This window comes from Musca domestica, unplaced genomic scaffold (assembly GCF_030504385.1).
Source record: "Musca domestica strain aabys unplaced genomic scaffold, Musca_domestica.polishedcontigs.V.1.1 48, whole genome shotgun sequence".
NCBI lineage: Eukaryota > Metazoa > Arthropoda > Insecta > Diptera > Muscidae > Musca > Musca domestica.
Window position 1 is genome coordinate 3661124 of NW_026712340.1, and position 17562 is coordinate 3678685.

General features: G+C 33.8%; 1 protein-coding gene across 1 annotated transcript; it reads left to right on the forward strand.

The window, feature by feature from the left end:
- Positions 1–10601: 10601 nt before the first annotated feature.
- Positions 10602–13780, forward strand: LOC131804737 (uncharacterized). Its single transcript, XM_059127863.1, has 7 exons — positions 10602–11283; positions 11356–11477; positions 11535–11675; positions 11735–11947; positions 12019–12369; positions 12423–12582; positions 12649–13780. The coding sequence occupies exons 1-7, from the start codon at positions 10980–10982 to the stop codon at positions 13119–13121; spliced, it is 1764 nt and encodes a 587-aa protein (XP_058983846.1). The 5' UTR covers positions 10602–10979; the 3' UTR covers positions 13122–13780.
- Positions 13781–17562: the final 3782 nt, after the last annotated feature.

Genomic DNA, 17562 nt, shown 5'->3' on the forward strand with positions numbered 1-17562 from the left:
CGAATATAGTACGAATTTCCAAACCCACCGCAAAATCTCAACTTCAGATACCAAGAGGTTTCTAAACATCAAATTTCAAAATTTTATCTTTATCCCTTCAACTAAAACCAAATTTTTGTTTCATTTAGTAATTTTCATACAATTATAGTACATACTTCCAAACTACCTCCATATCTCAATTCCAGATACCAATAGGAACCTCAACATCAAATTTGAGGATTTCAGCCCGATAGCTTCACCCAATACCAAATGTAGGAACATTTAGTATTTTTCCTACAAATGAAGGACCCATTTCCAAACCACCGCAAAACCTCAATCACAGATACCATCAGTAATCTAAAAAACAAATTTCAGAATTTTATCCCTTTTGCCTAGCCCAAATCCAAATATAATTTCACTCAGTACTTTTCGAAACCACCTCCACAATTGTACAGGCTACACATGAACAGTGACCCTAAAACCAAATTTAGGATTTCAAGAACTACCTGTTCACCCAATACTAAATTGTACTAAATTGAATTAAATTTAGTAATTTTCGTACAATTATAGTATGCATTTACAAAATCACCACCACATACCAACAGAGACCTTAATTTTCAACCAATTATAGTACAGAATTCTATTTCTATCCCTTCACCCAATACCAGAGTCAGTACCACATAGTACTTTTCCAACAATTAAAGTACAAATCCATTTCCATGTCTTAATCACAGACACCAACAGTGACATCTATACCAAATTTCGGGATTTCAATTCAATTCCTTCAACCAAGATCAAATATCGTACCATTTAGTACTTTTCGTACATTTAAAGTACACCATTTCGAAACGTCTCCATTTGTCCATGCTACACATGAACAGCGACCCTAATACCAAATTTCAGATTTTCGTAAACCAGCAGCGATCGGAATTTAATACTATTAAGTACTTTTCCTACAATTATAGCACACATTTCCAAACCGCCTCTTTATCACAAAGCTACCACTAACAGGGACCGCAGCACAAAATTTCAAAATTCCAGCTTCATCCGTTTACCCTACATCAAACTGTTTCAAATTTTGTAAAGTTCGCACAATTAGTACACAATTCCTAAATCACCTTCATATATCAAACTCACATCTTAAAATTGATTCTCATGCCAATTTTCAAGTTTTTAGTTTTATCCGTTCACATAATACCAAATGGTAGAATTTTAGAAGATTAGTTAAAAATTTAGAACTTTTTGTAACCTTAAAGTTCGAATGCACTCCATCAGCGACTCTCATTCCAAATATCAGAATTCAAGCTCATTCCCTTTGTTCAATACAAAGTATTACATTTTTAGTACATTTTAGTAGTTTTCATAAACTTTTAGTTCGAATTTCCAAAAATCAGGCCTTTATCACCCCTACCCACCAACATTTCAAGATTCTAGCTCTAGCCGTGTCACTGGGGCGTTAATGAATTAGCCAGTCACTAATTTATTTGCCCCTTTATATATGCATATATGTTAAAACATATAATTTCCAATGCCCATTAGTGCAATAATCGTGGATTTTTAATAATATTTATAAATCTAACAATTTTTCAAATATATTTCCGGATATATATTTTTATAAATTTTTCAAAAACTCTATTTATACCCTACACCACATAGTGGTAAGGGTATTATGTCTTTGTGCATTTGTTTGTAACATGGAGAAGGAAACGAGATAGACCCATAGTTACTTTTGAGAACCTTCATAGAATCACTTTCTGAGTCGATTTATGCATGTCCGTCCGTCTGTCCGTCCGTCCGACCGTCCGTCCGTCCGTCCGTCCGTCCGTCCGTCCGTCCGTCCGTCCGTCCGTCCGTCCGTCCGTCCGTCTGTCCATGTATTCTTGTGAACAAAATGCAGGTCGCATTTATTATCCGATTGAGATGAAATTTTCCAAACAATATTTTTTTGGCCCAAGGACGAACCCTATTGAAATTGGTGAGAATCGGATCAAATTTAGATATAGCTCCCATATATATCTTCACCCGATTACGGGTTAAATGTGGACCAAATGTCCACTATCAGTCCAAATTACCTGAATTTTGGCACACCCAACCGAGATCGGCCTAGAAGCAAGTATATCAAATTTGGAGAAAATCGGTTCAGATATAGCTATAGCTCCCATATATATCTTTCATCCGATTTGATCTTTAAGTCCCTCACATTCCTACTATGCACTCCACAACCGTGATGTTTGGTACCAGGTATTAGATGGAGCACAGAAATAGCTGTTTTAAATTTTATCGAAATCGGTTCAGATTTGGATATAGCTCCCATATATATCTTCATCCGATTTCGGGTTAATTGACCACCAAATGGCCAATATCAGCCCAAATGGACTGAATTTTAATACATCGGACCAAATTCAGCCTAGAAGCAAGTATATCAAATTTAGTGAAAATAGGTTCAGATATAGATATAGCAACCATATATATTTCATCCGATTTAGTGTTTTAGTCCCTTACATTCGTAATATTCACTCCGCAATCGTGATATTTGGTACCAGGTATTAGATGGAGCACAGGAATAGCTGTTTTAAATTTTATCGAAATCGGTTCAGATTTGGATATAGCTCCAATATATATCTTCATCCGATTTCGGGTGATTGACCACCAAATGGCCGTAATAGCATCAATTTTGGCAAATCCGACCGAAACCAGCTTAGAAGCAAGTACACAAATTTTAGTAAAAATAGGTTCAGATATAGCTATAGCTCCCATATATATGTTTCATCCGATTTGCTCTTTAAGTCCCTTACATTCGTAATATACTCTTCACAGGAATGATATTTGGTACCAGATATCAGATAAAGCCCAAAAATAGTCGATTTTAATTTTATCAAAATCTGTTCAGATTTGGATATAGCAAAGCATAGCATACTCTTCACATTATTCTATCGATTTCAGGTTAATTGTGCACTAAATGGTCAATATCAGCCCAAATCACCTGAATTTTCGTACATAAGACCGAATTCAGTCTAGAAGCTAATACCACAAATTTGGAGAAACCCGGTTCAGAGATAGCTATAGTTCGTAAAATGCACGATATAATTAGATAGATTTTGATTTTGTACCAAATATCTTATATAGCTCTGAAATGCCCTGTATAAACCTTTTTACAAGAGCTCTACTAAATATGCATAGTGGTGTAGGGTATCATATAGTCGGCCCCGCCCGACTTTTGAGCTTTCCTTACTGGTTTTTATACACATTTTTGTGACACCCTGTATTGCAAATAATACCTTCCAATACGCTTAGTTTATTGTGTGTTTCTGTGTGAGTTTTAATGGGGCCTATTCCCATGTCTGATAATTATTCACTTAATAAAAGATTTATTGCTGTTTAGACGGAGAACAGTGCCGAACAGCAAACAAGCGCAAGAAAATCAACTGAAATGCATTCCCAAGTACCATCATCGCAGAAAAGCCACCACTTCAACAACTGTTCTAAACTAAAATTCTCAAATCAACCAATGATTCGGCGAGCATCGAAATTCCAGCATTCAAAGCAAGGAAGTGTAACAAAAATAAAACTACATCAAAAGCAGCCACAAGTTAGTCAAGTGTCTTTTCGTTCCTTCGGATTGCAAATAGAATTGTAACACAGTGGTTAGAGTTGGGAAAAACTCGGGATTTTTTTTGTACAAAATATTATTTCAAGGATTGGTATATTTACAGAATATCGTAATCGCGTATTTATAAAAAAAAATATTTTTCAAGGACTATCACAATCATTGAATTAAAAACGTTTCTTATTACAAGGACAATAATAGCTGTGGATTTTAAAACCATTTATTAGCTTCTTATTATTTATCTATCTATGTATATTAAAAAGAGTAGTGAAATCACTAACTGACTAAGAATACTTTGTATTGGACAAGAGGAATGAGCTATGCTTCTGAAATTGATGTACCAAAGGGTTTTTGGAAATTCGAACTTTATGGTGACGAAAAAGTTCTAAAATTGAACTATACTTCTAAAATGGTACCATTTGGTATTATTTGAACGGATTTGGTATGAGAAACAAGGTTGGAAATTGAGTTTGATGTATGAAGGTGGTCCTAAAAGTGAAATAGTTTTTTTTTAGGGTGAACGGATGAAGCTGGGATTTTGAAATTTGGTATTGGTTTCGCTTTTGGTGGTAGGTTTGCGAAAAAGAGGTATTGGGTAAGCAGCAAGTGGTTGAAATCTGGAATTGTATATAAGGCTCCCTCTTCATGTGTAGCTTGGACATATGGAGGTTGTTCCGTAAATGTGTACTTTAATTATACGAAATGTACTAAATTTGGTATTGGGTGAAAGGATATGGGGTAAAATTTGATGTGAATGTCACTGTTGGTGTCTGCGGTTGAAATACGGAGGTTGGTTTCGGAAATATGTACTATAATTGTACGAAAAGTATAAAATGATACTAAATTTAGTATTGGATGAAGGGATAGGGCTGGAATCCTCAAATTTGATATTGAGTTGTCCGTTGGTATCTGAAATTAACATATGGAGGCAGTTTTGGAATTGTGTGTCATAAATGCACGGAAAGTACTAAATAGTACTATATTTGGTACAATTTGGTATTGGGTGAGCAAATAGTGCTTGAAATTTAGTGTTAGGGCCACAGTTCACGTGTAGCCTGGACATATGGAGATGGTTTCGGAAATGTGAACTATAATTGTACGAAAAGTACTAAATGGTACTTTATTTGGAATTGGGTCAGGGAATAGGGCTTGAAACCTCAAATTTGATATTAAGGTCTCTGGTAGTATCTGGAATTAAGATATCGAGGTGGTATTGAAAATGTGCACTATAATTGTACGAAAAGTACTAAATGGTACTATATCCGGTACAATTCGGTATTGACTGAACAGATAGTGCTGAAAATTTGAAATTTGGTATTAGGGCCACTGTTCACGTGTAGTCTGGACATATGGTAAGAAAAGTACTACTTTTGTATTGGCTAAAGGAATAGGGCTGGAATCCTCAAATGTGATATTAAGATCTCAGTTGGTATCTATGATTGAGATGTGGTGGTGGTTTTGCAAATTCTACCAAATCTGATATCGGGTGAAGAATAGATCTGAATTTCTGAAATTGAAGTAGCGCCTTTAGACCCTAGGTCCCTTTGCACCAAATCCGTCTCAGGATATTTGTTGCCTATTGAGGGGTGTCCGCCCGTCCTTTTGTCTGTCTGGGTGACTGGCTTGTGTGCACGATAACTCCTATTTAATCCAATTTAGTACATCGTAATATTATTGTCAAATTCAGACCAAGTTCGGAGATGGACAATAAAGGTCCTCTCCTTCTGATAAATCCCACACAAAATGTCAACATTTTCATAGAAAATAAGTGTTCTTATACAACAAGAAAAAATCGTTTAATTTGGTCCAATTTTGCAAATCCCAATATTTGTACCAGTCAGGTGCGAAAATGGACAGTATCCATCTTGTACCTCCCCCAAAAAGGGTCAGGAATAAAACATCAGATTCAAATTAAACGTATCCCAATATATGTATTAACAAAAAGATCTGTTGTGAGTATGGAAGATATCGGACAACTCCATCTAGTAACTCCCCCCACAAAGGGTCAACATTTTGAATGGCTCTCATAAAATGTAAAATAAGAGTTCGATTAACTTTAAATTTCGCACAAATCATTATTTCCGCTGGTATGAAGAACGGATAGAACGGACCACTCCTTCAAGTACCAAATTTGGAATAACAAGTAAATAAATATCAGTCGGCTTTGCCGACAGATCTATACCCTCAGCCATATAAATATTGCGACGTGACAGGTTTAGAATATATTGTTTGGAATACATAAAATGTTCGTGAGGTACCAGATATTGTTGACCGAAGTATTCAATTCTCATACCTCATCTAATACTGATAAAAATATTGGTAGAGCAAAATTACAGGAAAACCGAACATTTATATCCAATTTCATACGAACTCCTAAATTCCATATTCGTCTCAGGTTTCTGGTTGAGAGAAATATTATGATATAGCAAGTCAATGAACTTGTTTCGCAAGTTATGACAGAAAATTAAAAATTGTGACCCTTTGTGGGTGAGGTACCAGAGTGGGCCGATATATTTCATCTTCACACAAGACCTTGGGTTAATAAAAATATTGTGATGTGTGTAATTTTAAGACAATCAGATTCTTACATCACATTTTATACGAGTTATAACTATTCAAAATTTTGACCCTTTGTGGGGGAGGTACCAGAAGAAATGGTCCGATCTCTATCATTTTCATAACAGATCTTTTATCAATAATAATATTGAGATATGGAAAGTTTGAATGGAATGGGATATTAATTTCGCGATTTATTAGCTTCATGGATATTCAAAATTTTGACACTTTGTGGGAAGGTACCTGAAGGAGTGGAACGATATATTCCATCTTCTCTGCACATGTTGCGTTAATAGAAATATTGGGATGTGTGAAGTATGCAGAGAACCGGATGCTTAATTCGGATTTTATAATCGTTTTGATTATTTAAAACTTGCACCCTTTGTGGAGGAGGTACCAAAAGGAATGATCCGATCTCTACCATATTTAGAACAGATCAAGTGTTGATAGAAGTGTTGAAATGTGCCAAGGCTGAAAGGAATCGAATATTAATTTCGCGTTATATAAGATTCATGGATATTCAAAATTTTTAAACTTTGTGAGGGAGGTACCAGATGGAGTGGGCCGATATATGCCACTTTACACAAGACCTTGGGTTATTAAAAATATTGTGATGTGTGTAATTTTAAGACAATCAGACTTTTATATCACACTAGCTGGCCCGGTCCGCGTTGCCGGCCTGTAGTTTTTGTCTATTTGGCATATTTGTCAAAGTATAATTATTCACAGATATGACTGATATCTGTTCACGTACTGGTCGATTAAAAGTGTTTTAAAATACCTATACCTATATTTAAGCCGTGGACTTGAGGGGGTACTATTACATGGAGAAAATTCTAAAATTTGTAGATATGTTGCAATTTTTGTGTAAGATTCCACCCAAATATACATTTTTAGCCAAATCTTTTGAAATATGGTAAAATCAGGAGGTACCTTTACATGGGCACTACTCCGAAATATCGACCTACATTGAAAACTTTCTTCTACCGCTTATAATCCAATATGACAAACAGAGACCAAATCAAAAATATAGCAATTTTACACCCATGGGAATTAATTTCATTTGCCATTTAAATTGTAAGTTGGTTGTAAATTGTAAGTTGTAAGTCCATATTTTTATCATAGTATAATTCAACGACGATTCAACAAATATTCTGTCCCGTGCTACTTTCTTATATTTGTAATTTGTCCATGTTTTCATAATTTATTTCATATAGATGTGCATCCCAAATCTATGTTCTCAACCAATATTCTCTTGGGGGTTACAAATTCAATAGAATACAACATTTTCTTTTCTGAACACACATTAGATGTGAAAGTGGACTTGGGGATACTCCAATGTGGGGGCTTTACTTAAATAAATTCCTAGGTGACAATTATCTGTATGATGGTTCCATACACCAGGATAGCGTATATACAATTTTTTAGCCAAATCAATTGATAAATGTGGTCAAGACCAATATGGGCCCTACTCTGGAAATTTCAAATTTTGCCAAATAAGGCCAAAAATGAAAAAAGTGGGCATGACCCCAAAAATAGCTTAAATCATACGATGGATATATAAATATGAAATCGGTTTGTACCCTTATCCGTGAGTTATGATCGATATCATGACCTGCAAAAGCGATTTAAGTTATCTTGAATATTTGGGAAGAATTTCTGGAAGGATAGAAATCATTATTTTGTTCACAAAAAATCCACTGAATTCAATATGATAATACAAATTGAAAAAAATTGACAAAAGAAGAATAACAAATTGAAAAAATTTTCAACTTGTTTTCTGATTTTTTACAGCAAATATTTAAAGATCCTCCTTAAGTTTGTCAATAGAATGTACTATTATTTTAAAATTCGATTCCATAGAAATTTTTTTTCGATTTGTTCCCGATTTGAGAGTTTTTGCAATAAGATCTCTTTTTCTTGATTTTTTAGCGATTTTGAAAAATAATTTATCTTTTAACTTTGGCGTGACCGCGTTAAATTATTTCGATATCGTCTATTCCGTTACGCCACCACATAATTCGGTACTACACTTCCATGTAACCCGCCATCTATTTCAGTTCTCAAGAAATCAAGTCAATTAAATAAATTGGTATTAATATTCGAATTCAAAAATAAAATATAAAAAAACACTACAAATGTACATTAGAAAAAAGTAAGTCAAAATGGAAAAAATCATGCAAAATAAAACATTACTATTGTACATTTCAAAAGTCAAAATGAAAATGTTAATGTATCACATTTTTACGCGATTTTTTTGTATATTATCCTTTTCGGACAGGAGACAATTCCGAATTTGTATGAATCGTTAGAATCAGTCCAGCGGTTCTTAAGTTATAAGCGTAGTAACTAACACAACTTTCTTTTATATATATAGATTTTATACGAGTTATAACTATTCTAAATTTTGACCCTTTGTGGGGGAGGTACCAGAAGAAATGGTCCCATCTCTACCATCTTTATAATAGATCTTGTGTTTATAGAAATATGAAGATGTGCCAAGTGTGAATGAAATCGGATGTTAATTTCGCGTTTTATGAGCTTTATGGATATTCAATTTTGACCTTTTGTGGGAGTGGTACCAGAATTAGTGAACCGATATTATCTATCTTCACACAAGACCTTGGGTTAATAAAAATATTGTGGTGTATGATTTTATACGAGTTATAAATATTCAAAATTTTGATCCTTTCTGGGGGAGGTACTTGATGCGTTTGACCAATATTGTCCACTTTCGCACCTGACGTAGAACTGAGTTGAAAAGTTGAAGCAAAATCGGAGTATTCTTTCTCTTTCTGTACAGTAAAATATTTTTCTTTGAAAATTTCGACCTTTTGTGGGGGAGGTACCAGAAGGAGTGAATTGATATTGCCCATCTCCGAACTCGATCTATCTCGATGTACCATGTTTGGACCAAATCGGATACTCCCTTCGAATGTTATCGTGCGCTCCAGCCAGACAGACGGACGGACGGACATAGCTAGATCGACTCCAAATATCCTGAAACGGATTTGGCCTAAAGTGACCTAGGGTCTAAAACCATTATTTCGGCTAGGCACGTTTTGGTATACCCTCTCTAGCCATGTGGCTGAGGGTATAATAACCGAACATTAGCTGGGGCTTTGCATGTGTCGGTACCACCGACTGATTCTATTTAATTATTGTTCTGATTGAATTAAAATTCGACCTACCAAAATTATTCAAAAACCGGCCCACATATTGACAAATGCACCACATCTGACAGAATGAGCGGCCACAATTTCATATTTTGAAATATTTATTTTTGTTGTAACGGCATCCCCTATAATTCGCGTCCTGAAGGCCCTAATCACGTTCTCAATTGTATTAATATGTGTGGGTTCCTTACCGAAAGAAAATTATCTAGCAATAGTAAGTATTTACAAAGGAGGTGAGCACAAAATGTTCGTCTCGGTTGAATTTACCGCACCGACTTAGGCTACAAACACTGTGTCTTTAGACAAAACGAAAAAAAAACGGACTTTCAAAATTGTCTCATTTCAGTTCAAAGCTTTTATTCTGTAAATTGCCTTTTATGAGCGATGTCAAAATTCATGATGATGACAGATGACTAAAGGTGACAATGTTCCGTCAGGCAAACTAATAAATGAAGACAAAAGACAGCGGCACAGCCTAAAAATACTAAAAATAAATTAAACTATAAAATAAAACGCTACACTTGTTGCACAAAATGTGAATTGTTCCACAGACCAAACACGGCGACTGTGGACAAAGTTCTCAAATCAAAAAACATCAAATCGGCCGGTGAACAGAATGGTCAAGGTTTTGCCAAGTCAAGCGATAATTTACCAAAAACCAAATACGTGTGTTTTATTGTTGTAATTGTAGTTAGTCAAAATATGCGTACAATTGTAAAAACATTAATTTATAATAATAATTCAAGCACAAAGAATTAAAATAGCAACCACAACAACAATTGAAGTAAATTGCTCGAAAATGATATAATAAAAAAATTAACTCTTTTCAAATGTAATGCTCCAAAAATGCAAATAATATCTGTAATCAAATCAAATTACAAACAAATATTCGAGCATAGAAGTTAGATTTGTGAAAAAAAACTATTTCAGAAACCAGTATTGAAAACAATATAAAATTCCATGGAAACCACAGCTCACATAGACTACCCATTTGCATCTCTTTTACTCTTTTTTAAATGGCGAACTAGTATTCAAGTCATAATTAATTATGGTCATTAAAATGATGTTTCGATATATTTTTGGGGGATTTCAAAGAATTTGTCGAACCTGCGTTTTTCCTAATAAAAACAAAATTAGGTTAGATTGAATGAAAAGGCTTTAAATTTGCTGGTGATGAATTTGATGACAACCTTGGATATATTTAATATCAAATTACAGTTTGATGGCTAACCAGTAAAGAAAATCCTTAAGTCGGGCGGTGCCGACTTTATGATACCCTACACTGAGGGAAAAATCCCGTTGCGAAATCAAGCACGTATGTTGTCATTTTCGCAACGACCCGTTGTTATATTTTTCAACAACGGCTGTTGGTGAATTGTGCACGAACGTGCTCAAATTGACACCGAGACGTGGTCAACTTTCGGTACCAACAACAGCCGTGCTTAATTTGTCCATTTGTAATATTGGTAATTGCAGCCGATTACACACGAGTAAAAAATGACAACGGTGGTGCATGATTCACACACGGTCGTTGTCAATATGACACCGGTCGTGTATGAATTATGCACCACCACCTGCATAATGATGCACCACCGTTGTTACTTTGTACACCGACGTGCATGAATCGTACACGATCGTTGCCATTTTAGCAACTACCGTGTATGAATCATGCACCACCGTTGTCATTTTTTTTACTCGTGTGCAATCGGCTGCATATTTACCATTTTTTCCGTGTTATTGAAAGAGAAAGGACGCATTGTGCAAAAAATTTATTGAAAATGAATAATAATTCGCAAGATCCTCAAAATATCATTGGTGAGTTGTTAGAAATCGATGGCAATATTGTTGTGGTTCGCGATACAAACCATTGCAGCAGTCAAGATGCGGAAAACAATGAGGACGATTATATGTTAAGGGAGTTCTTAAAAGGAATAAATATGGAGTCGCTTTTTGAACAATTAAAAGGTAAGTAAATAAAAATGAATTTTTCAGTTAATCAGTGTAATTAACAAAGAATTTTCTTTTTTGTTCTTTTAGCATCACATGTAACATTTCGCAGCTTGCAGTACTTGAAAAAAGAAGATTTAAAGGAAGCAGTGCCACCATTGGGACTGCGTGTTGAATTCAGAGAAAAGCTCTTTGCTTGGAAAAAACGAAAGGTACGTATTATTTGTTTTACAGAGTTGAACTCAGTATTAATATTGTCATAACAATAGCTCGGGATTGATGACGAAACTATGTCAGTTCCATCTAAAATAGGTGAATGGTGGAAACGCAACGAGACACCTGCAAGTACTCCTGGTACTCCCGACACTACAGGTTCGAACTGCTCAAAAGCCAAAGGAATTTTGTCAGAGGTAAGGTAAGAGTAATATTTGTGTAAGCATAGTTAATGTAGTTTTTTTATTTAATATAGGATCTAACGGAATTGTTAACACATACCTCGAAGGGGAAACTAGCGCTTGAATGTAGTAGCGTTAATAAGAAATTAAGTGACGAGCAAAGAGATGATATAATTAATATAATTATTGAAGATATTTTAACCAACAATGTTACTCTTTACACTCAAGACTATATGCGCATATTGGATGAAATTTGTTCCGTTTTTCCTCTTGAAAACGAAATGAGGGTAAGATTAACAATATAAACAACGTATCTGATTATGTAGTTTCTTAACTTATAATATGTCTTTATTTTTAGGATTATTATTACATTTCAAGAAAAGGAAAGAACAACGCAAGCGGAAAACTTTATGCCAAGTATAGAAACAAGAAGTCCAAAAGAATAAAGCTTTTGATTTCCGAGCCTAGCACAAGCAAAGCAGCAACTCACACATCTCCTAATTTTTGTAACAAAGATGTTCCCGAAATTGATGAATCAGTTGAAAATTCATTGAAAGCTTCCTTACTAAGAGAATGTAATGATTGGGGATCGATCTGCGAAAAATGGAAAAGATCTTTTAACATACGGCAAAGAGATATAAAAAATTTAAGTAGCCATACATTTCTCCTTGAATGGACGAAGTTGTCCGATGCAAGAGCTTCAGAATTGGTAAGTAGCCATGAGCTATTTATTTGTATATGGATACTAATGTTTCGTTTTAGGTCAACATTGATTTCGATATTATGTATCCACAGAAAGGCAATCTTCTACTTTCTAAATGGGACCAATTTAAGAAAAAAATTTACAATTATTATGGGAAAAATATTCATAACGAACATTGCAAACAACTCTTCGCAAATGTTTTGACGGCAAGCAGCATAGGTAAATTTTAATTCCTGATTTATCATAAACATTAAAAGTAATATTTATTTTATATTTCGGTTGCAGATGCTCAAGATTATATATACGCAATACTGTTGAATTCAGTTTTACCATCACCTGCTAGGTTTAAATGTGGAAACGGTAAATTACGAAAAAAAGTAACAATAGCTGATTCGCAGGAAAGTTTCGTACTGCGACTACCGACAATTAACGATTATAAAAGGCAAATTGATACAGTCACTGAAAAGTATTACAATGCTGGATTAACTATACAGCCATTTATAATTGTGGAGGGTTTGTCCGATTTCAATATAAAAGGTTTTTATGTTTTTTTTAACCACAATTTGTTAAAATTTCAATCGTTCCTCGAATGTTTAGATACATGTTTTAAAATTTTTCATGCACTTTCTTTAAAATATCCAAATGCCTGCCAAATTCCATGGATTTTTATCCAAAAATATTTTTATGAAATTAATACTGTATATGATATAAAATCAGTTAATTTGACTTCACTTATTAATTTCTGCAACAATAATTAAAGTACAATTCAAAATGTATATTTGCTTTCGTTGCCGTAAGCATTTTGATAAGGCAAATCTTTTAATAGCTCATTTGAAAACAGACCATTTAATGTCCACTAAATTTTTAAAAGTACAATGCGTTCAGGACAACTGTAAGCAAACATTTACAAAATTTACGTCATTCAGAATTCATTTAGAAAAACTTCACAAGAATCACACAAAAGCTCCACCAATGGTTAAAGCCATTAATGTGCCAGTTGAAATGTCATCATCAAAAGAAAATGATTATACAAACAGTGAAACTGTTATTAACAACAATACAATAGAAAAGGATTTAAATGTTTTGAAAAAGAAAACCTTATATCTGTCTTTACAATTACATGGTCAAAGCTATATGCCTAGAAATCATGTTATAGAAATACAACATTCTGTTTCAATTCTGCTTTCATCCATTTCATGTACAATTGAAAAATATATAACTGATCATCCAAATTATGAAGACTTAAGGTACTTACTAAACTTTTGTAAAAATCCTTTCGAAGAAACTAGAACGGAATATAGACTTTTAAAAATTTTAAAAGAACTAAACTTTTATGATGATCCAAAGGTTTATGTAATTAGCAATCAAGTCTCGGAAATTGTTATCAGCGGAAATCCCAGTTTAGGTCCAAAGTTATCCAATATTTATATAATGCCACTGAAATTCATGATAAGTGCCCTTTTTAAAATTCCAAATCTCTTAGATTTGACATTAGAAAACTCCAAAAAATTCCTAAATTCACCTGTTTTACAAAATTTTACAAACGGTGAGTTATATAAAACTAAATTATTAAAATATCAGTACAATTTAGTTATTCCCTATGTCCTTTACATGGATGATTTTCAAATTAATAATCCTCTTGGAACCCATACATTTTCCATATGTGGTTGTTATATTAGCTTTCCTTCAATGCCACAGCACTTGTTGTCAAAACTTGATTATATATTAACTGCTGCGTTTATACCATCAAAGGATTTAAAAGAACGTGGAAATGAAGTTTCATTTCACAATCTTGTAGAAGAGTTAAAAATTCTAGAAGAAGGGGTTGAAATTTGTGTTCAACAAAGTGTTCAGAAGGTGCATTTTATTTTAGGTGTAATTATTGGAGATAATTTAGCAGTTAATAGTATTTTAGGCTACGTGCAATCATTTAACTCTAAAAGATTTTGCCGGGTATGTAGAAGAAAAAAGTCCCAAATGCAATTCGACGCAATTCAGCATTTAGATAGTTTAAGAAACCAAGAGAATTACAACTCAAATGTATTGGAAAATAATTTTCAAGAAACAGGTATTAAAAACAAGTGTATCTTCGAATCTTTACCAAATTTTAACGTCACTGAAAATTTTTGTTTTGATATTATGCATGACATTTTCGAGGGCATATGTGTCTACGATATGTCTAATGTAATTCTCGGGCTGATTCAAGAAAATATTGTTACGTTAGATTGTATTAACAGCAGAAAATCTTTATTCCAATTTGGAGAAATTGAAGTGGGAAATAAATCTGGACCACTAGATTTATGTAGATTGAAAAACTATAACTTAAAAATGACAGCTAGTGAAACTATGTGTTTTACTAATTTTTTACCTTTAATGGTAGGCGATTTAATTCCTTTCTCCAACGATCACTGGAAAGTTTTTATAATATTATTACAAATAATCGATTTACTTTTAAGACCAAGTTATATAGAAGACGATTTAATAAAATTGGAAGAATTAATTAGAGATCACCATTCACTTTATATAACATTATACGGTTCGTTAAAACCGAAACACCACTTTCTTGTCCACTATCCCACAGCTATCCGAAAATGTGGTCCCCTTAAATATCTCTGGAGCATGAGATTCGAAGCTAAACACAAGGAAGCAAAAGCCTATTTAGGAAATACTACATCAAGAGTAAATCCCTGTCGTTCATTATCTATTAAGTCTGGATTGAAATTTTCCAATTTTTTATTAAAACACGAAGATAACTTAGAACCAAATGTTATCATTAATACGCATACCATCGAAGATTTGGCAAAAGAGGAATATTGTTACAAAAAAAGTAAGCCAGTTTTAAATTACCAAAATTGCAAAGTGTCTGATGACATTTTTTTTAAGGGAACTAGGTATAAAAAAACTATTATTTAGCAACAAATAATGCCGCAATTGAACTTTTCAAAATTAAACATTTAATAATTGAAAATGAAAATGTTTACATTTTATGTAACCAAGTAAAAGTTAAAAACTTTGATTACCATTTACAATCGTATGAAGTTGGTTCTCTGAATGAGGATACAATTTTTTTAATACCAATTTTAGATTTTATTACTTACCCATTTCACTTATATCCTATGAATAATGGAAAAGTTTATTTCAGATTTAAGTTAATTTAATTTGTTTCTATACATTGAATATATGTAATTCGAATTGTTTTGTTAAATCAAATATGTATTTATATTGAATTTATGTAATTGGTTTCGTTCAATAAAATACTTTTCAAAAAATGTCGTTTCTTCTACTAAGGGTATAAAATGGAAAAGGAACGGATATCAAAAAATGACCACCATTGATTTCAATCTGACAACGGGCGTTGACAATCCGACAACGGAGCGTTGACAATCTGACAACGAAGCGTTGACGATCTGACAACGAAGCGTTGACAATCTGACAACGGGGCGTGCTCGAAATGACCACGTATGTGCTCATTTCATGCACATCTGTTGTTGAAATCGTTGCCAAAATCTCGGTGTCAAAATGACAACAGCGTGCTCATTTTGACACCAAACGTGGTTGATACACTATCATACACGGATGTGGTCATTTCATACACGGATGTTGTCATTTTTTCTCTGGGTGTACACCACTTTGCTAATTTAGTAGAGCTCCACATAACAATTAAAAGTTTTTATGGGAGAATTCAAATATTAGACGTTTGGTGTACAATAAAAGGTAAATCGGACGAAGTTATATATGGAACTATATCCATATCTGAACCGATCTCGATAAAATTTAGCAAATGTATTTCTGAGCTGTATTTGATATATTTCCTCAAATATTGTTGTTACAGAGTGCATGTTAAAGCTGCGGAGGACAAAAATAACAAATCGGATGAACAATATATATTGGAGCTATAGATATATCTGAACCGATTTCGATCAAATTTGGCATACTTATTTTCAGACCTAATTTGATTATATGTGCAAAATTCCATACTATTCGGACTGATATTACACGTTTGGTGCACAATAAAAGGCAAAACGGACGAAGATATATATGGGAGCTATATCTACATTTTTACCGATTATCTCCAATTTCAATAGGGTTCGTCCTTGGGCCAAACAAATGTTGTTTGGAAAATTTCATCTCAATCGGATAATAAATGCGACCTGCATTTTGTTCACAAAAATACACGGACAGACGGACGGACGGACGGACTGACATGCATAAATCAACTCAGAAAGTGATTCTATGCAGATCATCAAAAGTAACTATGGGTCCATCTCGCTTCCTTCTTCATGTTACAAACAAATGCACAAAAACATAATACCCTTACCACTATGTGGTGTAGGATATATATATTGGTATGTGCAAAATTTGAAGAAAATCGAAAATTTATATCCAATTTTATGCGAAATCATAAATTCCGATAAATTACATATTTCTATCAGATTTCTGATTAAGATAAATATTAATATATATGAAGTTGTATAGAATCGCCGACTTGTTTCGCAAGTTATGACAGATATAAAAATTGGGCACTATGACCCTATGTGGGTGAGTGTTGGCAGATGTATATCAACTTCACAATTCTGATTGGAATCGGAAATATTGTGATGTGTGTAATTGGAAAAAACCGGCTGCTTATTTCGGATTTTAAGATCGTTTTGGTTATTCAAACTTTTGATCCTTTGTGGGGAAGGTACCAGAAGGAATGGTCTGATCTCTACCATCTTTATAACACATCTTGCGTCGATGGAAATATTGAGATCTACCAAGTCTGGATGGAATCGGATGTTAATTTCGTATTTATGAGCTTCATGAATGTTCAATATTTTGTTCCTTTGTGGGGGAAGACCTTGCTCTAATAAAAATATTGTAATGGGTGTAATTTGAAGATAATCGGACACTTACTTCACATTTGATAAGTGTTGAAATTATTCGAAATTTGAACCCTTTTTGGGGGAGTAATTGATGGAGTGGACCGATATTGTCCATTTTCACACCTGATTTCAAATATTAGGATTTGCAACGTTGGAGCAAAATCGGATTATCGGTTCTCTACCTGTGCAGAAAATATATTTTTTTTAAGTTTCGACATTTTGTGGGGGAGGTACCACAAGAAGTGGACCGGTATTGCTCATCTCCGAACTCGATCTAAGTTTGAAAATAATATTGCGATGTACCAAGTTTGGATCAAATCGGATACTCCCTTCG